At 43.6% G+C, this 25198-nt stretch overlaps 1 protein-coding gene across 1 annotated transcript in view; it reads right to left on the bottom strand.

The window, feature by feature from the left end:
- The window catches only part of LOC145416485 (gamma-aminobutyric acid receptor subunit alpha-2), a 59491-nt gene that overhangs the window by 24395 nt on the left and 9898 nt on the right, over window positions 1-25198 (bottom strand). The window contains exons 2-3 of the mRNA XM_080285442.1: window positions 9755-9822; window positions 7386-7606 (exon numbers count right to left, since the gene is read on the bottom strand). Coding sequence (XP_080141568.1) covers window positions 7386-7606; window positions 9755-9822 — 289 coding nt within the window. The remainder of the gene's footprint in view (window positions 1-7385; window positions 7607-9754; window positions 9823-25198) is intronic.

The following is a 25198-nucleotide window of genomic DNA, read 5'->3' as shown; positions in this document are numbered from 1 at the left end:
GTGTGTGTGTGTGTGTGTGTGTGTGTGTGTGTATTTATATATGTGTGTAGTCTTCATGGATGTTTTTGTGTGTGCTTGTGTATTTAGGTGTGTGTGTATTGCGCATATATGTTCTTGTATGTGTGTGTGTGTGTGTGTGTGCGTGTGTGTGTGTGTGTGTGTGTGTGCTTTGTTGATATGTGCATGTGTGTGTTGACAAGGCGAGACTTCATCAGCTATCAACAAGTGAGGGGAGAACACAATCAAACAATGTAACAGCGTCCCTTTCCTTCCCCTACTCCCCTCCCTTCCTCCCCTCATTTCCTCCCCTCGTCCCCTCACTCCCTCCTCTCACTGATAGGCCCTCCACTGTGACAGCTACTAATAAAACTAATAATTACTCACTGGGTCTGCAGTCAGGAAGCTCAAAGTCCATGATCAGTAGAATCCAAAAGGGGAAGATGATATTTCTCTTTTCTATCTAGTCTGTCTTTGATTTTCTTTTCATAGCTCCTAGTTAAAGTAACGAGTACTGTCTGCTTTAACAATTCCCACAAATGTTCACCTGTCTGTCTGTCCATCTACCTGTCTAGCTAGTTCCTGTCCAATGCCGCATCCAGTGAGGGGTAAATGCAACATGATAACTGATATTTTCTTAATATTTTTTACTTTTGTGACAGGTCTTAATACAGCTAATAATTACAAGCAAGGTTTTTGCAGTTCAAGAGGAATATATATATCTATCTATCTGTCCATCTATCTCTGTACCTACTTACCCATGTAACTAAGTAATTAGATATTGATACCGACATTATTATCATTATTATTATTAGTAGTAGTAGTATTAGTATTAGTATTAGTATTAGTATTAGTATTGTTGTTGTTATTATTATTGCCATCATTCTCATTTTTATCATTTTTGTTATTATTATTATTATTATTATTATTGTTGTTGTTATCATGATCATTATTATTATCATTATTCTATTATTTCTTTAAAGCCTTTATTATAGGAGGAAGGAGGCTCTTCCCAGACACGGAATCAAAGAGAAGGAACAGAATGGAGTCTAAGTCCTTTTATATAGGGGATCAAAGGGGGAGGAAGAGAGGTGATATTTTGTGGAAAGGAAATGAATGGGAGGCGATGAGTGAGATGTGTGAGGAGGAGGGAGATAGGGGGGAGAGGAGAGGAGAGGAGACCAAGGGAGAGGAGAAAGAGTGGAGGAGACACAGGGAGAGAAGATAGGAGGAGGCAAGGGAAATGAGGATGATTGGGAGGGAAGGGAGGCCAATGCGAGGAAATGAGAAGGAAAATTATTAAGGGGGGTAGGAATGTATATGAGAGAGAGAGAGAGAGAGAGAGAGAGAGAGAGAGAGAGAGAGAGAGAGAAAGTAAAGCTGATGACAGGTGTGAAGAAAAAAGTAAAGTCAAGAGGAGGAAGAGAGTCTGAGATATGAAAGGAGCTGAAAGAGAGGCTTTAGAGAGGAGCACAGAGGGAGAGAAGGAAGGAAGAGAAGGAGGGGGAGATAGAGGGAAGGAGGGAAGGAAGGACCGGAGGGGGAGATAGAGGGAAGGAGGGAAGGAAGGACCGGAGGGGAGGGAAGGAGAGAGAAAGAGGAAGGACTTAAGAAAGGTAAGAAGGGAGGGGAGGGAGAGTCGGAGGGGAGGAGAGGGAGGGAAGAAGGAAGTAAGGAAAAAAGGAAGGAAGAGGCTCACAGGGCTGGAGGGATGACGGAAGGGAGGGAGAGGGGAGGAAGGCAGGAAGGAAGAAAGGGAAGAGAAAGAGTGAGAGAGGGAAGAAGAAAGGAGAGAAGGAAGGAAAGAAGGAATTCAGCGGGGTCTTGGAAGGGAGGGAGGCAGGAAGTAAGGAAGGGAAGAAGGAAGAGATAGAGAGGTGGGTGGGGGAGGGGGAGGACTCAGGTGGCGATGGAGGGGATCAGGGTGTAGGGGGAGGCATAATCCGAAGGGGGGGGGACAAGGAAGTGTCTGGGATTAGTCTTTTCACTACGATGACGCAGAGAAGGTATTGTATTTTTAACCTAGGACGATTTTTTTCAGTAGCGTAGAAAAATTAAATCGGCAAATATTCTTTTCTTCGATTATGGAATAAAAGTCACACATACACACACACACACACACACACACACACACACACACACACACATTATCCCTACTACCGATTAACTCCAGACGATTTTATACAGGAGAGAGAGAGAGAGAGAGAGAGAGAGAGAGAGAGAGAGAGAGAGAGAGAGAGAGAGAGAGAGAGATAACAGGGGAAGGAGTGAGGGAGGAAAATAGAAAAGAAAACGAGAGAAAACAGGAAAGGGGGGACTCAGAGAAACCAGCGTGACAAGAGCGCTGTCACAGTGCCTTCATTAACACACTAAATCCCCACGTAGCAAGGCATTAGGGAGACACAGCCGGGGATAATGAGTGTAATTAAATGTAGATAAATGCATGGATAAGGTAATTAAGTTATTAGGATGAGGTGGGTTATCGAAGCGGCGGGTGTGAGTTATATAAGTTGTGGGTTTGGAAGGCTGGAAGTTATGCAGTGAGTTATAGATATTTGGATGTTAGGAAGGGGTTGTGTATTAAGATATTGGGACAGCGTGAGTTATAGTTGTCGGTAGTTATAAGGAAGCAAAGTTATAGAAGTATGCTAGGTTATTATAAGAGAGATAGTGTGAGTAATAGAAACTTAGAAATCTTTGGAGTTATAAAGACAAAGAGATGTTGTGGGTGTTAAGTAGGGGTGTGAGATTATAGTGGTGAGTTATAGTGGCTGTGAGTGATAGAGATCGTGGATTATAGAGTTTTTAGTTAGAGTGAGTTTAGATGTGATGATTATGTAGGGTTTAGGAGGCTGTGAGGTGGAAGGTGGAGGTTAGAGAGACTGAATTATAGTGAGGTGGATGTGGGAGAATTCAGTGGAGGTGGAGGTGCAAGAAATATAGTGGAGGTGGAGAGAAGTGGAGAAAATAATGGGGAGAAAGCGGAAGAAAATAATGGGAAGAAGTGGTGGAGGTGGAGGTGGAGGAAATTAGTGGAGGTGGAGAGACGTGGAGAAAATAGTGAGGGTGGAAAGTGGAAGGAAATAGTAGGAAGAAGTGGTGGAGGTGGAGGTGGAGGCAAGTGGTGGAGGTGTAATAATGCGTTGATGAAGACAAATACTGTAGAAGTAGAGAGAAATGGAGGTGGTGGCAAGTGCAGGAGGTAGAAGGAAGGGGAGAGAAACAGTGAAGATGGAGAGGGGTGGAGGGAAATGGAGAGAAACACTGGAGAGAAGTGGAGGGAAGTGGAGAGAAACACTGGAGAGAAGTGGAGGGAAGTGGAGTTGTGAGTTGCGTTGACAGCTTCCACTCTCCTCCTGTCACTGCTCGCCCTCTTGCCCATTAGCGCTTATTCTTCATCTCCTTCCTGCTTGCCACCTACTAATTCCTTATACCCCCCCCTCATACTCCATGTGGCTACGTAATATTAGGCCACATATTAACCCTCTCATGGTCGAAACAGCTCTGGAATTCTATGTTAGCCTAGACTAGAAATTCCCTCCCCCTACTTCCCATCCTCAGTGGACGCAAAGATTTTTTCTAACATTGAGATTCCTAACTCCTTCCAACTTAGATGATGGCCAGGTGTAGTCAGATTGGAGGGTCAGTCTACTAGTAACCAAGGAGATTGATCTGTACTTAAGAGACACAAACCCTTCTCTACGATCAGCTATAATTCATTCACCTCAGTAATCACACACAATAAGACACGCATTTTCGGCATATAAGTTTTCGTAATGAGTCGTGTTTAAAGACAGTGTGGGCTGCGTTATATTATTTTTTTAATTAAATTTTTCCTTCCTCTCTTCATCATCTCTAAAAAAAAAAAGGAGAGAAAAAATAAAAAGAAAGTTGACCGACATCCTGAGTCTTTGGGTCCTTCCTGATCCAAAAAAAAAAAAAAAAAAGAAAGAAAACTCACTCTAGCTCCACTGCAACTCTTGAGGATGCTTGCCAATTCTGCCCCGATTTACACTAACAATTTATGAGCGTACCAGTAATATTTTGGAACACCTATCACACTTATCATACTTGTAGTGACACCATACCTGTAATAATGATATGGTGTATTTTTGCATATCATACGTATCATACTTATAATGATACACTTATAATAATGATATCGTGTATTTTTGCATATCATGTTTGAAGTTTTATGATACAATAATGTCATCGGTTATTTTTGCATTTTATACTTATAGTTATAATAATATATTGATGACAGCTGGTATTTTTGCATATCATATCTCACACTTATAATGATGGCAGCTTGTGTTTTTGCATATCTTATCTCTCACACTTATAATGATCTACTTATAATGATGACAGCTTGTGTTTTTGCATATTTGTCACACTTATAATGATATGATGATGACGGCTCATGTTTTTGCCTCCTCATCGTCCAGGTGTTTATGTCAGGTAGTTGATTAATTTCTCCGATGCGTCCAGGTGCACAGGGGCGGAGACAGGCAGCTCAGTGATCACCTGCCCAACTGAGTGACTGACAAAGCAACAAGTGACGAACATGTAATTAACTTCCCACGAGTTTTGCTGGGGGGACACCTAGCCATCACGCGGCAGGGAGCGGAAAGGGAGAGAAGGGGAGAGAAAGGGAGAGAAGGGGAGAGAAAGGGAGAGAGGGAGCGGACACAACTCCCTAAACTCAGGGACGTCATTCCCCCCTCCCTCAGCTTAAGTAGGACTGAGGTGTAATTTGTTTAGCCTAATTTGTCTGTCTCCCTGTTAACAATATCAGAACAAAATTATTAGATGGAAATTGCACAAAATCTGGAATACTGACATGGCCATTAAAGAAACAAGTGATTACATTTTGGGCAATAAAGGTCAAACGTCTAAGCAAAGGTCATACAAAATGGAAAATATTTATTGAAATGTTATCAGACCCGGAATCACGGCAGAAGACCATCAGAGGAACGTGCTTTAATTTGGGACGTAAAGGTCAAAGGTCAAGGATGCAGGGGAAGGTCAAATATTCAGCCATGTGGAGAGGATGGAGGGTGAGAGACTGACGAGGAGGGTGTATGTGAGTGAGGTGGAGGGGGGAGAGGGGGGGAGGCCAAGGATGAGATGGAGGGATGGAGTGGAGAGGTATATATATGAGAGAGGGGTGTGTGAGCTGGGAGCAGGGCAGTGAAATGCCGGAGGACAGGGCGACATGGAGGCGATTTGTTTGTGGTCACCCCTTACGGGATTAAGGCGTCTGGCAATAGATAGATAGATAGATAGATAGAGTTAATGTTTTAGCATGGAGTTCGAGTATTCCTTCTTGTGTTCTTGGACCGGTTGGACTGGTAGACACAGTTTGCTTTCCCCTTGTCCCTATAATTCCAAGAAGGCGGATAATTGAAGAACTATATATAACAATGACCGCAGCGTCCAGTGCAATAGCGACAATGTCTTTAAGAAGTTACCCAAGTCATCATCATTTCCTGGGAAGGTGGAAGACTAGGGCAGCATACCTCAGCGTCACCTCCTTTTTCCCTGCTCCTCAGAAACATCACTAAGAAAGGCGAATACACTTGAGGCTTTATCTGTGCCATCTTGGGTCATCTTCAAAGGCGGGACCACAAAGCTGTCGGGACATAATGAGGGCCATCTGACACTTGAGGAGGATGAGGGTGGTAAATGAGTGTCCTTAACGCTGGAGGGAAAGAGATGGACTGGTTAGGTTAGGTTAGGTTAGGTTAGGCTAGATTGGGGTTAGGTCAGGCCAGGTTTGGGTAGGTTAGGTTAGGTTAAATTAGTTAGGTCAGGTTAGGTTAGATTAGGGTTAAGTTAGGCTAGGCTAGTTTAGGTTACACTTGGCTATGCTAGATTAAGTTGGGTCAAGGAAAGGGGATTCATTAGGTCTGTTTAGGTTAGGTTAGATCACTTGACCACCAGGGGTCATACAAGGTCATGTCTGTCTGTCTTTATTTGCATCAGTTCATGGTGGGTTCGTAATAAGAGTGGGCCTTCTCCCAGAATTAACCTCTCCTCAAGCTGGTGAAGTACGGATGAAGAAAGGGTGTGTGTGGGAAGAGTGATGTCTGTCGAAGTGTGTGTGTGTGTGTGTGTGAGAGAGAGAGAGAGAGAGAGAGAGAGAGAGAGAGAACCGAGTACGCCCACAAACACTCCGAAAGATGATGCAACAATCCAATATTCGCTCTGAGCTCCTATCCTTGTCATATTTCTCCTCTGGGCCCCAATATCCGATGCCTCACGAGGATTCACTCACAAAATTCGCCACTAATACGCGACTATTGTGTGGCTGAATGAATGGCTAAGTGGTAACGGAGGAGGACTGCTGGATGATTGGTATTCTCTTCCACCGATCTCTCTTGCACAATTCCGAAATCACTGTTGTATATATTTTTCTGTCTGCCTCTGTCTCAGCCTGTCTCTCTGTGTCTTATTTCAGATACTTCCTGACGACTTCTTCACTTAAAATAGGATCTCTGTGTCTGTCCGTCTGTTTTTCTGTCTCCCCTCCCTCCCTCCCTCCATCCCTCCGTCCCCTCCCCCCCCCTCTCTCTCTCTCTCTCTCTCTCTCTCTCTCTCTCTCTCTCTCTCTCTCTCTCTCTTTACAGGACGCACGATTAGGTTACGCATGACACTGGCCAACATTCCCCACCACTCCCGTCACATCAATGGAACTCAGGGAAAAGAAACTGATGTACTGAGATGAATTAGGCTCAGTTTCTTATTTTTTAATGAAGAGGCAATTCTTTCACGCCTCACTGTCATTATCATCATCATCATCATCATCACCACCACCACCACCATCTTCATTATCCTCATCCTCATCATCATTTCTTACCTTAATGAATAAAGGGACGTCCCCGTTTTAGTAAATACTATAGAGTATGGGTGTAAATAAAGAAACCATCATTATCACCACCGCCACCATCACCACCACCACCACCACCATCATCATCATCATCATCATCATCACCACCTTCATCATCATCACCACCGCCACCATCACCACCACCACCATCATCGTCATCACCATCATCATCATCGTCATCACCACCATCATCACCACCATGAGCATGATCACCACCGCCACCATCACCACCACCATCATCATCACCACCACCACCACCACCATGACCACCACCAACACCACCACCACCATCACCACCATCATCATCATCATCATCATCAACACCATCACCACCACCATCATCATCACCACCGCCACCATCACCATCATCATCATCATCATCATCATCATCATCACCATCACCACCACCATCATCATCACCACCACCACCATCACCACCATCCTCACCACCACCACCACCATCACCACCATCACCATCATCATCATCATCACCACCCACCTCATGGAGTAGAGGATGTCCCCGTTCTGGTTAATTCGTATAAGCTTGTTGGGTCTGGTGGTCATGTGTACGTAGGAGCCGAGGCCGTTGTGGAAGTAGGTATCAGGTTTCCAGAGGGCTTCCAGCATCTTTATATTGAGGGTTAGCTGCTGGAGAGGCCCGTTGAAGCGTAGTCGGTCGTCACTCCACTCCTGACGTAGGTAGCATTCCATTGAGTACTTCTGTAGGAGGGAATGATAGGGAAAGATAAGAGGTCAAGATAGGAATAAGATAGGAAATGTTTTAATGTAAGAATTGCATAAGTCTCCTTTTTTCGAGATAAGAAGAGCCTAAGACGGTATTCAGGTTGGATAAAAGGACTTGTAAGGTTTTAACATCTAAGGAGGCTCCCTGACACCTCTTCCTTAGCGATTTATTTTTGCGTTTGGTTGGTTAACATTCTTTCGTACCCCATTTATGCAGAGTATGGCGATATGGGCAGGATTTATCACTGGGACAGAAAGGTGTAGTAAGCAATATAAATCGCTTAGGAAAAGGTGTTACGGAGCTTTCGGTAATTTGGATATGGCTGACTACTATCCTTTCGTACCTCATTTATGCAGAGTATGGCGATATTGGAGGGATTTATATGACACGGAACAGAAAAGTGTGATAAGCATAATAAATCGCTTAGGAAAAGGTGTTTGGGAGCTTTCTTAACCGACGAAAATACCGGGTCTTGGAATCATCTTGCAGCCTCCTTATTCAGTTCCGTGCTTCGTCTCAAGGCACTCAAAGCACCATCCTCCCATCCTCCCTAGGCCACTCCACCCTCCACTTCCCTTTCACACCCTCCTCTCCTCCCATCGCTACATCAAGGTGCTGTTATGATCAAAAAGCTGCCTACACTTTCCTGCCGGGTGTGGTGATGGAAGGTGTAACGTATATTGATGTGATGGTAATATGACGCGCACACACACACACACACACACACACACACACACACACACACACACACACACACACACACACACACACACACACACACAGAAAGACATAGCAGAAGATGGCAGAATATTCTTTGACCTTCGGTGAGGAATGAAAAATATGAAAGGCAGAAGACAACACAAGCACGGATTTTCGTTCAACTTTTGCTGGTAAGAGTCAAAGTATTTCTCATTATATACCCAATCCTCAAAATATATAAACCAAGGATATTTTTTTTATTATCACACCTTTTCCAAAAATCTCGTGCTGTAAATTTTAACAGGGAGTGGTAAATTGAACTTGCACGTAGCAGTCTAACGTACCTTCAGATTCACCTACAGTTTATTCTTCCTGTTTCTAGAAAATCTTGTGAAGAATCTTTCGTAGTGAAGGAATGAATTAGGATGATAGCCTGACCTCTAAGTTCAAAGTCTCTAATCTTAAGAAATGCCTCTGAAAATAGCAGAAAATAGATACGAACTGCTTAATTTTTGAAGGGTATATTTGACTAGTAACCAAGGAGACTCATTCGTACCTCATAACTAGGGCTGAACGAATTTCACGTGACCACCACTTAATACTCAAGCTATGGGAGTGGGTCAGTTCCGTCAGATGAAAACAAAGGACAACAATACAAGATGAAGGGTAAAAAACTCAGGTGGCGATATGTTATGTGTCGCCGGGAGGTTAAGTCTCCTGGCGTGGGCGTGGGTGTCGCAGTGGAAAGGAATAGATAAAGCAGGACTAAGATCAAGGGTGAAAAACTCAAGTGCCTATATTTTGTGTGTCGCAGGGAGGTTAAGCCTCCTGGTGTGGGCGTGGGTGTCACAGTGGAGATAGATAAAGCAGGACATGGATAGCTCTACCTGAACCGCCCCCACAACACACGAGAAATGGCCAAGGGGAAGAGGAGTGTTATATATGTGTCTGTCTGTATATGATGATGTGGGGGATGTGGCAGATGGCCGTGTCAGTGGGGACCGATGTTGATGAAGAGGATGGGGCTCGACTTAGATGAATTAGGCCTCGAAATGGGGTTAATGGGGAGGTAGAAATGGGTAAGAATGTGGTATGGGGGGCAAGAATGTGGTATTAGTAATGTGGTATGGAAGGTATGAATGTGGTATTAAGAATGTGGTAGGACGGTAAGAATGTGGTATGAAATGAATGTGGTATGGAGGATAAAATGTGGTATGAAAATGTGGTATGGAGAGAATAAATGTGGTACTGAAATGTGGTATGGAGGGCAAGGATTCGGTATTAAAATGTGGTATGGAGGAAAATAAATGTGGTACGGAGGGTAAGAATGTGGTATGAAAAGAATGTGGTATGGAGGGCAAGGATGTGGTATAAGAGAATGTGAGATGGAGAGTAACAACGTGGTACTGATATCACGTACTCACCATGTCCTTCTCCGAGATGGGGCCCATACTTCGGATCAAGAGGCTGAATTTCACGATCGTCGTCCTTCCTAGAGTAAAAAAAAACAGGAAAAGAGAACAGGATGAACACCGTCAGACTCCTATGGCTCACTCTCAGATGAATATTGTCTGACGTTAAAGAGATACGTGAGGCAGAGTGAGAGATGGAGGTAGACAGAGAGTCAGAGATGGAGTGAAAGGAAGAGATAAAAATATATATGAGGCAGAGTGAGAGTGGGAGGCTAGGATGGAACGGAAGCGATAGAGTGAGAGGAGGAAGTAGGTAGATAATCAGTGAACTAAATGAAGATGGAATGAAAGGAAGGTGTAGATAGAGAAGTAAGGAACTGAATGGTGATAGAATGAGGGAAAGATGTAGGCAGAGACTTAAGCAGACAGAGAAAGAGCATCAGCAAGAGGTAGGCAGAGGACCTGATGAAGATGGAACGAGAGGAAGAGGCAGACAAGGAAGTAGACGAAATCGAGGTGGGAGGAAGAGGAATGAGGAATAAAACTTAGAGTAGGAGAAAGACAGGCAAAAAAATCAAATGAAACTGGAATGAGAGGAAGATGGAAATGGGGTGACTAGAAGAGAATGGGAAGGAAATATTTAAGATGAAACAATAGGAGGAAATATACAGGATAATTTATAGAGATGGAGAGATAGAATGATGGAGAACGAGTGAGAGAAAAAGAGGGTGGAAAGAAACGAACTGAGGATGGACTAAGAAGAATAATTGGATGGCTGTCTAGTGAGAAAATAAATGGAAATAAATAGGAAAGAGTTAAAGTTTTATATTGGACTGTTTCTTTATTACATTGTCGACAAATTAGGATCATACATTTAACTCTATTACTATGGAGAAAAAAATTAATTAAAAAAGTTGTCTGGCTCTAAAAGAAATTGAAGGAGACTTGTAGTAATGATGATTGTTTTTATTAAACTTTGTTATATTATTCTCGGCTTCCTACTAAACGTGCGTTTCACCTCTTCACAAACGGAACGTGTATTTCACTCCTTCATTTAAAGGCGTATCTCCTAAGCTGAATAAAACTGCGTAAAAATATATATATAATCATTAAAACATTGTAACTTCAGGTGCTCAGAAAACACAAATAAACCAAACCTGAATTTTGACTTTGACCTCTGATCTTGACCTTCGATTGACCTGCACTTCAATCAAATATTCCTTTTCCCATCCCCGCATTCAATAGATCTGCCAAGTGTGATGCAAATCGGGTGAGGCTTTCTTGAGTTACTCGGAGAACACTTACGCACACTTAGAGGCAACGCAATCGACTCGGGAAGACTTTAGCATTTCTCAGTGTAATTTCTCCCTTCTAAAACGTCTCATTCTCTCCCCTCCCTTTTTTTTTTTTTTTTTTTTTTTTTTGTCCCATCCAGGCAATCAGGCTAATGACCACAATGTCTTATCTTCCTTCCAGTCTTTCCCTTCCATTCAGAGATCCATCGACTTCACGAAACACTTCTTTGGCAATTTTCCTGAACTGCGATTTGACTTTTAACGTAGCACCAAAGTTGCCTGTAAAATAAATAAATAAATACAAAAATGCATAAATAAATAAGTAAATAAAAGTATTTAGCACATCTACTTTAGTCACAAGTAATATGAATGAATAATTGAGTAAATTCATCGTATCGTTTTAACTCACAGGCGTATAAGAAAAAAATCCAGCTCATCATCCTAAGGCCCAAGTCATATCAGTCAATCAATCAATCAATCAATCAGTGAATCCAGTACATCGTCCTCAGTGTCTTTATAAACCTAACTTCAGAGCAGGCATAAACTTAGAACTAAACTGAATATCTTGCCTAGAGAATAGCAATAACTAAACACTGTCGATTTTTAGGACAAATGGAGAAATTACTATGATGGGGATTTTAATGTACTATTACAGTAAAAAGTTCGCTAACATTTTCCTGCTGGATGTGGTGTGCTGGGTGATACATGAGATATTTTTATGTAATGGCAATATGAAGTACACAGTTAATGAAAGTGAGATGGATGGGTATTTTCCAATGCTTCAAAAGGATTGAGGGACACACACACACACACACACACACACACACACACACACACACACACACACACACACACACACACACACACACACACACACACACACACACACACACACACACACACACACACACACACACACACACACACACACACACAACCCCCTCCCCCATCAACTTGCAACCATCTCCACCCAGCATAAGGCTTCAGTCAATACAGAAGTTAGTCTTGACACCATCTTCACAAGGGACAAGATCTTTCCTTCTCTGCAAACTTTCTGTTCAACTTGCAAACTCAGTAACTCAATCTTGGTTTCAAATTTTGCATATGTCGACAGTGTGGTGGTGGTGGTTCAGGTGGTTGTGGTAGGTGTGGTGATGATGGTAGTAATAGTGGAAGCTGTGGTGACAATTTGACGTCCAAGTAATCTATCCTCGCTCAGTTGCAATCTTTCTTTCCAGTCATTCCAACCTCGCCTTCCTTCCTTCAAATACTTCACAGTCCACTTTACTCACCTCATTCCCTTACTACCTCTCCTTCTTGTCCCTACCTGCCTCTCCTTCTCGTCCCTAACTGCTTCCCCTTCTCACCCAATCACTGCAACTCACTCCAACACTGAGGCAGCAACATAACCTCCACACACTCTATCATGGCTCACCTACAATCATCCATACCTTTCAACCTCATCATCCAGCACATACACCTGAACGTGGAAATATTAAATAAGAGAAAGAGACAGGTTAGAGCTTGAATTCTTTATTTTCTCTAACTTTTCAGGCTACACAGAACCCATCTTCAGTAAAAAAAAAAAAAAAAATCAAGCTCCCACCCATATCTCTCTCTCTCACCCAACATTTCCTCCTGTCTCAGTGGATCAAGTACACCTCATCTTGTCTCTCCTTCCTTACTCTCGATCTCTGTCTTCCCTCCGTCACTCCTCTGAACCTCTAACATTACCGTACATTTCTCCTGAAGCTGCAAATGATCTTCTGAGACAGTGGATCATACAGGTTAATTAATAGGAGTCTCCTAGAGGTGTGCAGGGAAAGGCCTTTGAACACCAGCACACTTGTAGCGGGGGTCATGGTGGTGGTGTGGTGTGGTGTGGGTGTGGTGTGGTGTGGTGTGGTGTGGTGTGGTGTGGTGTGTGGTTAAGGTGTGTGTGTGCTGGTGTGGTGGGGTGTGTTGTGGTGGTAGTGGTGCTGGTAATGGTGGTAGTGTGATGTGTGGTGTGGTGTGGTGGTAATGTGATGTGATGTGTGGCTGAGGTGTGTGTGGTGGTGTGGTGGGGCGTGGTGTGGTGGTAGTGGTGCTGGTAATGGTGGCAGTGGTGTTTGGTTTATTATTTTCGTGGACATAGGAGGCTGTCTAAATAATCCCATTGATAATAAGGATAATATAAGACCTATAATGTTAAATCCAGGTCCCTAATTTTAGTGCTGGATGAAGAGTGACAACAGAAATACAGCAGTCGTCCCTGATTGACTGACACTTGACTGACGTATCCCATTCTACTGACCGATTTAATGAGGGGCTGATTACGAAATGGACCTATTCTCCTTAGCACAAAAAACTTCGCAGCACTTTTTCCATAGCGATTTATTTTGCCAGTAACGCCTTAATACTGTCATCATAAAATAACGAAACATCAGGATAATAGGCAAATTTTCACGCGGAAGACGAAGAGAGAGTGACGAGTAAAATGACGGACAAAAGCTGGGGAAGTACGAAGATTGATGAGTGAATTTTTATATAGTCCATTTCACAGGCCATTTTTTGCTGATTTTCCCATTTTTTCTTATTATTTTCCTTTTCCTTATTAACTAGGAATTGCATAAAGGATTTTCTTAAATTAAACTTGTTCTCAGGTAGCCGGAAGTAAATATGAAAAAGTAATTGAAGTAAAGGGTTATTTTTCATCCCTTCATTCAGTTGGAGAGAGAGAGAGAGAGAGAGAGAGAGAGAGAAAGAGAGAGAGAGAGAGAGCGATCCTATTTGAAATTAATAAATCGTCCTGAAGTAGCTAAAGTGAAGAGAGAGAGAGAGAGAGAGAGAGAGAATCCTGTTTAAAGTTAATGAATCGTCCTGAGGTAGCCAAAATGAAGGAAGAAAGAGAGAGAGAGAGAGAGAGAGAGAGAGAGAGAGAGAGAGAGAGGCAGCCTAATTAAAAAGAGGTTCTCGCCCTAAAAACCCACATATACATATAAAAGGTGGGCAGTGCTAATGACCCACGTACTAGGGAATTGGGGTATTGATTGGCATTTACTCTCAGGTTATTGATTTGTAGGGGAGAGGAGCTGCTTGGAAGGGAGGGGTAGGGAGAATTGGAGGGAAGGAAGCTGGAGAGAGGGAGGTGGATAGAGGAGGGTGACGGGAGGGGGACGGAGGGAAATAGGTGAGGGAAAGAGAGGGAGTGGGGAGATGGATGGGAGAAAATAGGAAGGTCGTGGGAGACATGTAGTGGAGGAGGAAGAAAGGGAGGAAGGGAGAGGAGAATGGCTTCGTTACTCTCTCTCTCTCTCTCTCTCGTTAATGATTTTCCGTTTGTATGTATGTATGTATGTATGTATGTATGTATCTAAGTATGTATTTAAGGAAGAGAGGAAAAAATTAAGGGAGGGAAAATGTTACACAAGTTCAGTTTCCCTTCTACCTCTCCCCCCCCGCCCCTCTTCCCCCTCATCCCTTCCCTCTCCTCTCTACCCCCCTTATCTCTCCTATCCCCCCCCTACCCCCCCCTCCCTCCCTTCACTCCGCCTTCTTTAGACGCGATTCTAGTTAGATTAGTCACGCCCTTCCCTCTTTCTCCCTCTCTCTCTCTCTCTCTCTCTCTCTCTCTCTCTCTCTCTCTCTCTCTCTCTCTCTCTCTCTCTCTCTCTCTCTCATAAACTCACTATCTTTTGTAACCTAGTCAAGTAAACGCCACTGGATGATGATGATGATGATGATGATGATGATGACGACGATGATGATAATGAGGAGGAAGAGGACAAGAAGTATGATGAAAATAATGAAGATAATGATAATAATGGTAAGGACGAAACTGACGATGAAATAAAAGAATTACGTAAGGCAAAGGAAGAAAAATAAATTACTTTCTATTGATATAAGGAGGAATTTTATCTTTGAGTGGTTCTGTTGCGTATCGTGGAATATTTTGTAAGAAATTAACTGAGTGTGTGTATCTGCGTCTCTCTCTCTCTCTCTCTCTCTCTCTCTCTCTCTCTCTCTCTCTCTCTCTCTCTCTCTCTCTCTCTCTCTCTCTCTCTCTCTCTCTCTCAAGTTTGATCCCGGGCAAGAGCAAGGAGCGATTTAATGGTTTGAATTTCCCCATTCCCCTCCCCCAAAAAAAAAAAAAAAAAATCTATCATGATCTATAATATCCAGTTATACCATAAATAAAATCGCTGACGAGGAACCTACACGTGGTGGCGCAGCGTACCCTGGGCGAAGGGGATCGAAGCAGCTGCGGCGTTCACCCAGGAATCAAACTTCCTCGTATATCCCTGCACCTCACCATGGAGAAAGACTCTGGTTCGATCCTACTAAAAGGGGGTGCCGGTTCCCTACGCGATGTATGTATTGTACTGTATCTGTAATACGGCCCCACAGAAATAGTTACTTACTTGTGATCGACGGGTCTGCTCGGCCAGATGGAGAGGGGTTAAACAACAACAACAATAGCAGCAACAAACAACAAACGACAACAACAAAATGTGCCATAAATGCATCTCCCCTAATATCATCACACACAAGTGGTGGCATGTGAAGGAGCGTATCACATAGGAGTGCACTTGGGCCTTGGGTATAGCACTATCTACCCTACAGCCAGAGTGAGATATATAAAAAATAGTGTCTTCTGTAAACCCAAAATCACTTAATGCATACTAATGTGTAAATAAGGAGATTGCATATAGATCAGGTCTTCCCAACTTCTTCAAGATTATTCATCTTGCATCACTCCTCCCTTCCCCTCTCAGCGTCAGCCTAAGTCAATCAGGATTAATTTTAAGCCTAGTGCATCCTACCTTCCTTATCCTTTCACCTCAAGATCAAATTTCTTCTTATTCAGTGTCTTCGCTATGATAAGGAAGTGCTAAAGATATGATTGTTACTCCCAGGTGATTATTTTTTATCATAGAATGTCCCCTGATTTTGGAAAGATGATATGGATTAATCTTGTTCTATTATTATTTTTTCTTTACTTACAATTGGCTCAAAATTAAGTTTGATGCTCATTCTGCCACACACCTGTACACACACACACACACACACACACACACACACACACACACACACACACACACACACACACACACGCAGACACACACACACATTTCTTACAACACCTCCAGTCTCAGGTCCACAAAAAATACCCCCTCCCCCCTCCCACCCCCCCAAAAAAAAAAAAATCTGTCCATCGCAGTGAGTGGCCAGACGCTCCTCGTGAGAAACAAAGGCGAAGAAAACAATGGATTTGGAGGCTGAAATGAAGAAGGAAAGGGGGGACTTCGAGCAACCATCTTAGGCATCGTCATCGTTATTGGTGCTGTCTTCCTTTCAATTCTGGCTTTATAATATGATCATGGTCACATATATGCACGTACACAAGCAAACGCGCGTGCACACACACACACACACACACACACACACACACACACACACACACACACATACGTACAGTATACACAAACTCAGGCACACACACATACAGGTACTGTACATAGAAGCACCTACTCACACCTACACAGAGATGCACACTCTACATTTTACACACACACACACACACACACACACACACACACGAGGGGTTGTTGTGTGGGTGAAAAAAAAGATAATCCAAACAGATTTCGTTCATCGCTGACGGGTTGCTCTTCAGTAAATCAGGGACCAGTGTGTGTGTGTGTGTGTGTGTGTGTGTGTGTGTGTGTGTGTGTGTGTGTGTGTGTGTGTGTGTGTGTGTGTGTGTGTGTGTGTGAGAGAGAGAGAGAGAGAGAGAGAGAGAGAGAGAGGGAGAGAGAGAATCACGGTAATGAAAGAAGTCTAAAGTTGTTTTTCTGTGTTTGTTTCTCCCAGGAAGGACAAGGAACACGCCCCTCCTCTCTCTCACGTCCTGGGATAAACACTCACAGGTGACAGATCTTCTCAGGGGGGCGGGGGAGGGGTGGGGAGAAGGGGAGGAAGGAGGGGATGGGGGGGTGAGAAGGGGTGGAGGGAGGACGGGAGGAAACAGAGGGAGGAAAAAAGCTCTTGACTGTGCTTCAAGTTCCTATTTACCCATCACACATAAGGTGGATGTCACATGGTCTGTTGGTGTCATATGATTGGGTAGTCAGTGTGTCAGGAGGTCAGTGTGTTGGATAGTCAGTGTGTCAGGAGGCTGATGTGTCGGATAGTGAGTGTCAGAAGGTCAGCGTGTCAGATAGTCACTGTGACAGGAGGCTGGTGTGTCGGATAGTCAGTGTCAGGAAGTCGGTGTGTCGGATAGTCAGTGTGTCAGAAGGCCAATGTGTCGGATAGTCAGTGTGTCAGAAGGTTAGTGTGTCGGATAGTCAGTGTGTCGGAAGGTTAGTGTGTCGGATAGTCAGTGTATCAGGAGGTTAGTGTGTCAGATGGTCAGTGTGTCAGAAGGTTAGTGTGTCGGATAGTCAGTGTGTCAGGAGGTCTGCATGTCAGATAGTCAGGCTGTGATGATTGCAAGCAGACCAAATCAGTTCGACCCTGACTGACCTCTCATGTTGAGTCCTTCCTCATTAACTAAATACCCAGTTTTATTGACAGGATTCAGGATGACCTCTTTAACCCCTCCCCCCCGGACAAGGATTAATGCTGGGAGAAGAGTAATGGAGCCTGAGAGTGTTGATATTTTACTGTTTGTTATTATAAGGATTTTGAATATCGAATCTGCATATGTAAAAAAAAAAAATAGATAATAATTGATGTTTTATACTCAAGAAGAAGGTGATAAGGAAGGGATGTATGGAAATCCTTGAATCCACTGGAGATACCTTCCTAAACCGACGATAACGCGACCCCTTATCTCTCAGGTCAGTGAAAAATGAGTCTCCCAAACCCACGACGACACGACCCCTTATCTCTCCGGCTCAGTGAAAAGGGAGCCTCACAAGCCCACGAGAGAACGACCCCTGATTTGTCCTATTTAAAATGCAGCCAACTAATCCCAGGACAGTACGACCCTCTCTTGTCTCAGGGAGTCTCATAAGCCCTCGAGACTACGACCCCCCCCTCTCCCAGTCTCAAAGCAAAGGGAGACACATAAGCCCACAAAACTACGACCCTCCCATCCCCTAGCCTGTGTGAAAAGAGTCTCCTACGACCACGAGAGTACGACCTGCTTTGTTGTCAGTGAAGAGAGGACGACTAAGTTGGATCTGACGCCTACTGAATCAAAAGTGTCTAGCTTCTACTTCCTCGCTCACACTCTGTAAACAGGGACAAATTTCTCTCTCATTCTCTCTCTCTCTCTCTCTCTCTCTCTCTCTCTCTCTCTCTCTCTCTCTCTCTCTCCTCCAAAGTACCCTGGATCCCGAAAGATTAAACTATATATGAATAATTAATTTTCTTCGAAGGAGAGAGAGAGAGAGAGAGAGAGTAAACAATCTTAGAGGTATACATTAACCTCTTCAGTACAAGGACATTTCTTTATCTTTATTTCATTTATTCTTAATCTTATTTATTTCTAGTACCAGAGGATTTATTTAAGAGAGTAACTTATACATAAAGGGATTAATGAGGGCTTTACCTAATCCGCCTGCCTTTAGATTTTTCCTTTGAGCTGAGGAAAATCGTCTTGTTGGTTCGAAATTCATGCATGTCCTCGTACGGAAAGGGTTAGTGTCTTTTCTTTATTTGAACGGTGTCTTTAATTACACCCGTGCTAGAGAAGCGAGAGCGGGTACTTTGTTTCGCTCGGCGTGTGCTTGCGTGGGTGTGGGTATTAGCAAATTAATTCGGATATTTTTTCCATTTAAACCAAACCTAGGTGAATGGTTAAAGGTCAGCCAATGAGAAACACACACACACACACACACACACACACACACACACACACACACACACACAAATAGATATACAAAACACTAAATCAAATGTAAAGGTCACAGGACTGGATGAAAATCTGACCTTTCAAAATTAAGCTAAGAAGTCTTTATCTAAATCTAGCCAAACTTGGAGGAAATGTTGAGGGTAAGGCAAGATTGAAGCGACTTAATTTTGATAACAACTGGTCAAAAATCGGGGTCACAGCGCTGGGTCAGAGTTCAACCTGTGTGTGTGTGTGTGTATGTGTGTGTGTGTGTGTGGTGATCTAGAGGCCAGAGGTCCAGGTGGGTCACAGAAAACAGCAAGAAATGTGTCCCCAACTCCTGTGAGGCAACAAATCCCCTTCCTCCACGATCCGCTTCAGGTGGATCAGGTGGAATTAGGTGGGTGGATCTCCGCTGTGGATGGAGTGGCGTCCTGCTCGATCTCTGTCAGCCTGTGCTTACTTGTCTCCCTCCTTTTTTTTCTTTTTCCCTTGTTTTTTTCGACGACAAATCTCACTGTCTTGACGTCTACATTTCTCTTTCTTTTCGTTTTATTATTTTTCCCAGACGTCTTATGCCAGTAGTTTCACGTCTCTTCTTTTTTTCGTTTTCTTAGTTTTTCTTAAAGACGTCTGATTCCATTGTCTTGACGTCTTTTTTTCTTCTTTAATTTTTCTCTATTTTTCTATGACGTCTGAACCTAGTGCTTTGACGTCTTTGATCTCGTTTACGTTACCTTTTTTGCTTTTTTTGGCGACTTTTTCCAGTGCGTTGACGTTCTTTTTTGTTTTTGTTTTTTTATCTTTTCCATTTTCCATTTTTTGACGACTCATCCTCGTATATTAACCTCTTTTGTTTTTGTTTTTTTCCCTTTAATCTTGCTCTTATCAGAAGTATTTATTAAGTCAAGGGAAGTGAACGAGGATAGAAAAAAAAATTACCCCCTCAGTGGAAGATTCTTTTCCTTATCAAACCTTGAGCATAAAATTCTTACCGTGTTCTCTGTAAACGCAAAATTTTAGCGAAGGTAGCCTCCTCATGATCGGGACAACTCTAGTCGTTTATCCCAGCTGATGGCAGACTATGTTATTTATCAGTCAGTGCTAGACGCCTGAGAATGACAGTGTAACAATTAAATCTCTGAATGTACTTAAATTTTCCGCTGTATATTAATCAAGACGATTTGAGCCGGTTGAACATATGAATCTGGATGTTAATAGAGTTACGATCAACCCCCTCATCATCAGGACAACTCTAGTATTCTATCCCAGTAAACATATTTATTTTTATTAGCTGAGAATGTTAATACAAGCTTGAGAATGTTTACCATGGTAGCAAGAATAATGGAAACCGATGGAGCAAGAGGCTGACTAACTGGACACCAAGAGTCAGTCAACCTCTTGCTCCATCGGTTTTCCTCATTCTTGCCCCTACTGTAAACACTCTCAAGCTTGTATAAACATTCTCAGCTAATTAAACCCCTTCATGGTCGAAACAGCTCCCGTATTTTATTCCCAGCTAACCCAAGACGATTTTTTTCATCTGGGAGTGAGTGTAGCCTTTATCATTCTTTTTCTGTGCCTGCCCTCCTCTCTTCCTATTTCTCCCATCTTTCCTGTCACTTCTTATTGCTCTTCTTTCCTTTACAGGTGGCTTTACATTGAGTGACAAGCCAAATGGTTTCCTGTAAGCCAAGAAACCATTTACAACGCTGGGTGGTAACCATATAACCAAACCATATGTGCTCCCTACGTGTCAACAAGTGGGTTGGTGGAGGGTTAGTGCCCCTCCCCGTAAAACAACTAACTCAAAGTCAAATGGCCACCCCTTACGGGATTATGGCGTCTGGCAGTAGATAGATAGAGTGAGTGTAGGTGTCTGAGTATTCTTGTCTGTTAAGGAAGCTCCCCAACACCTCTTCCTAAGCGATTTATTTTGCTTATTACACCTTGGCGTCCTCTTCTGTATTTCTCGTTAGTCTAATATCGCTACACTCTGCGTAAATAACATACAAAAGGATATTAACCAGCCGTATCCTGAAGTAAATCAGTAAGGAAGAGGTGTTGGGGAATAAATCGGTATGGAAGAGGTGTTGGGGAATAAATCGGTATGGAAGAGGTGTTAGGGAATAAATCGGTAAGGAAGGGGTGCTAGGGATTAAATCGATAAGGAAGGGGTGCTAGGGATTAAATCGGTAAGGAAGAGGTGTTAGGGAATAAATCTGCAGGAAAGAGGTGTTAGGGAATTAATCGGTAAGGTAGAAGTGTTAGGGAATAAATCGGTAAGGAAGAGGTGTTAGGTAATAAATCGGTAAGGAAGAGATGCTAGGGAATAAATCGGTAAGGAAGAGGTGTCTGGATATTTTCGTAGTCAATTACCTTCCACGAAATTGGCCATAAATTGATAAGAAAATGGTTTAAGATCTCATTCTCGGCAATTTATCTTGGATCTGATGACGCCCCCCCCACCCAAGGACGCGATATCGGTCGGGAGAGAGACGGGCGGTGAGGGTGGAAGTGGTGAGGCGATTTGGTGGCTCGGTCGATTTGGTACTGGCTGATGGTTTGAAGGATGGTCTGTTGTGGGTTCGATTCCCCTAACTTCCCCTAGCTTCTGCCTCATCTACTACCACTGTCTATTACCACTATCTTCTACTTCATCTCTGTATCACTGTCTAATACTACCACTACAACTGCTATTACTACTACGACTGCTACTACTACTACTACTACTTCTAATTCACTGTCTTTGTATCCACACCTCTCTTCTGACCTCTCTCTAACTTGACCTAACTTTGCTGGCGTCTTGAGAGGTTGGGTTTCTTGGTATTTCTTAATTATTCCAAAGACATTATCAATATCTTCAGCTTGGGAAAGTCCTATTGATTCTGCTGTTTATTGACGATTTTTATCAGTTTGGGTGGGACGTTTGATAGTGAAGAGGTGAGTGAATGATGATTGAGGACACACACACACACACACACACACACACACACACACACACACACACACACACACACACACACACACACACACACACACACAGTTGGCCAATCATAGGTGCCACTATAATTTAATAACTCCACCCCACCATTCATTACCTACTGACTACATTTCACTTTCCACTCTCAGGAGCTTTTTTTTTAATTTATTTTTTGCTGTTCTCTTCAATAAAACACTCACCCCAATGTCTTCATGTTGAGCTAAAGGCACGAAAATAAAAATACGTTGCTTTATAATACGAGTATAATTCGAACTGACTGACTAACTGGAATTATAGATCTTGGTAAGGTACGAGCAAAAATCATCCCCGCCACATAGCAAGAATAGGTAAAAGAAAGACATTCCTTCTTAATTACGATTGGGAAGTAGTAAATGCCAAGATATGCACTCTTTCCCCCTTTCTTGTTCAACTTCTTAAAGGAGGAGGTGGCCAGCAATCTTAAGACATCACCTGCACAACTAATTACCTCTGTAACTACCTTCCTCAATCTAATTTTTCTTTAAATCTTTCTATGACTTCTAGACTTTCAAACGCAACTTATCCAGGCACCTCAAAATAAAGTGATCTTGATTCTGGCTTTCGTTTTGTTCAGAGTTCTTTGGGGAAGGCAAATTTTGTAGGTTCATCCTTTGGTTCTTTCTTTTTCTGCATACTGTATTACAAATCCGTCATCATCAATCGTATTTCCTCCACTTGTTTCCTGTCTTGCTGTCGAATCCCTTGTCCCTTTTTTATCGACCTATCCATCCGTCATCTCTCCTACTCATCCACCTATCCATATAAACCCATCATTATCCTTTTCGATGCATCTGTCCCTGCCTATCTACCTATTTGTTCATCTCTGTACATACTCATCCACCTTTCTATACTCATCTCACCCTATCCTCCTCAGTCACCTTTCCTTGCTCACCCATCCCTCTCCATCGTTTCATCCGTCCCCATCCCTCGTCTCTCCAGCATTCTCTCCTCTCCCTCCTTCTCTGTCCTGCTGTCCACACCTTTCTATACTCATCTCACTCTATCCTCTCCAGTCACCTTTCCCTTCTTACCCATCCTTCTCCATCAGTTCATCTGTCCCCATCCATCGTCTCTTCAACATCCTCTCTTCTCCTACATTTTCTGTCCTGCTGTCCACCTCTGCTCCCTTTCTCTGCCCTGCTCTCTGCTTACCGACCCCTGGGCAACATTTGTGGTGGCTGTGTTGACTAAGCAGTGTGTGGTGGGGCTATGTCAACGCCACACAGCCTCTCACCCCCACATTATTAGTCAGGATTTTCCCCATTCTCCTTCCTCCTCTTGAACTGGGAAAGATTGAACAAGAAATAATTTAAGTGGTGGTTATATGGAGTTGGAGATAATCACCATATCATCATCATCATCATCATCATCACCATCGTCCTCACCTTTTTTCATTAGGATGATGTGAGGCAGGATACAGCAACAAGGAACGAGAAAGTACAAAAGTGGGAGAATTATCAACAAGAAGCTTAGTGAAAGGGAATAAACGCTCATTCACCATTCACGGTCCGGGATACTGGGTTGTATCTTGCAACCATAACCATCTACACCTTTTTTTTTGGGGGGGGATGGGAAGGGGGTTATTTCCCATTATAGATGATTTTTATATCCAGTTGTCAAGCTATCCATTGACTATCAAGCTATTAAAAAAGGGTGTCAAACCTTTGTATTGTCCTCCTCTTTAAATAACACTGAATTCTCTTCCCTGTTTATCTCTATTCATTCTTACGCTTTTATGATACGGGTTTAAGTTACGATTGGTGCTCTAGGGGCGCCTTCACGCGATGGCACTTATATGTCGGCTACACAATCGTCCCTTTACTCCTTCCCCATGTCGCGAAAGGAGGTTGGTGGACTGTAGAAGGGAAATTTCAGCCTGTAGTCCACCGGGTTTCACGTTCACATGAGCCAGGGACCACACCACCAAAAATGATTTACAAGTTTTGAGTCGCCTAATGTGTGGCTGAATATGGTGGTTGGGACTTGAGGGGCAGAGTGGAGGAGGTGATGTGGGGAGGGGGGTGAAGGTAGGGACATAGGGGTGGGGGATCTGGTGGTGAGAAGGGTGGAGGTGATGCTGGTGGTGATGAAGGAGTGGAGAAGAAGGGGGAAGTGATGGTGAGACTGGTGGTGATGACGTGGTGGGTGTGGGGAAAGGTGGATATGGTGGTGAGATTGGTGGTATTGAGGGGGTGTGGGTGGGGGGATAGTAGAAGTGGTGATGCTAGGGATGGGGGGGGTAGTGAACCTTGTGGTGATGAAGGGGCGGGGTTGGGGGGGGTGGGAAGGTGGAAGTGAGGGCGGGCACAATAGCCTCGAAGTTACCGATTAGGAGTTCCAACTTCTCAACACGACCGAGCTGCAGCGAGAACTTCAAGACCCGAGTTCCCACGTTACTCACACTCACTCACACCTCTCGTACCCACTCTCACGTCTACTTCCTTCTTCCTCCCAAACTCACTTCCTTATCATCAAATCCTTCCTCTGCACCGCTACTCTCCTTGCCGATGTCCATATATTTACGTTTGGGACTCTCTCACTCTCATCCGGCTCCCTCGCTCATCTTCATTCACATTTCACTTCCCCTAAAATTCACTTCCTCACCATCCAGTCCTTCCTCTGCACCCCTCCTTCCTTCTTCTGACCTGGCACTATCCTTGTCATTGACGATTTCTTTCTCACTTCTCGTACACACTCTCCTTGGTGGAATTAAGTCACTCTCACAACACAACCACTAAATCGGAGTTGATGATAGTTAGGTGAATGAATCTCCTTGGTTACTAGTCAAATCAAGCCTCCAATCTGACTATACTTGACCATCAACTGAGCTGCAAGGGGTTAGGGATCTTTGTCACACGGAAAAAGACAGGAATATTCACCATGCTGTGAGGCTGGCAACAAAATCGGAAGCGAGGACAGAGGAAGGATTGGAGAATGAACAAGTGTATTTAAGGAGAGAAAGCAAGTGATGGTACACGAGCTGGGACTGCTTTGTGGGTATGGGGCAAAAATATACAACTGCGACGGACAAGGAAAACATCTGAACATCCCTCCACACTACGACACACAACAGTCAGTTTGGAAATCCAGGTCCCTGTCTCAGTTCTAGGTGACAATAAATCGAGACAAATAAAAACCCTGCCCAAAGGTCTCGTGGTGGTGGTAGTAGTAGCTGTAGCCCTGGGTTCATCTGAAATGTGACCCCAGAGAACTGCAGGCTTAAGTTCTCCTCTTGCGGTCCACCATCATGCTATTGGAGGGATAGGGAGGGGGCTGAGGGACGAGCGTATAGCCGGCAGCACCATATTCAAGCTATA

This window comes from Coenobita brevimanus, chromosome 106, assembly GCF_032717465.1.
Source record: "Coenobita brevimanus isolate Jiangsu-jjx chromosome 106, ASM3271746v2, whole genome shotgun sequence".
Lineage (NCBI taxonomy): Eukaryota > Metazoa > Arthropoda > Malacostraca > Decapoda > Coenobitidae > Coenobita > Coenobita brevimanus.
The sequence above is the reverse complement of the archived record's forward strand: the minus strand, read 5'-3'. Positions and strand labels throughout refer to the sequence as shown.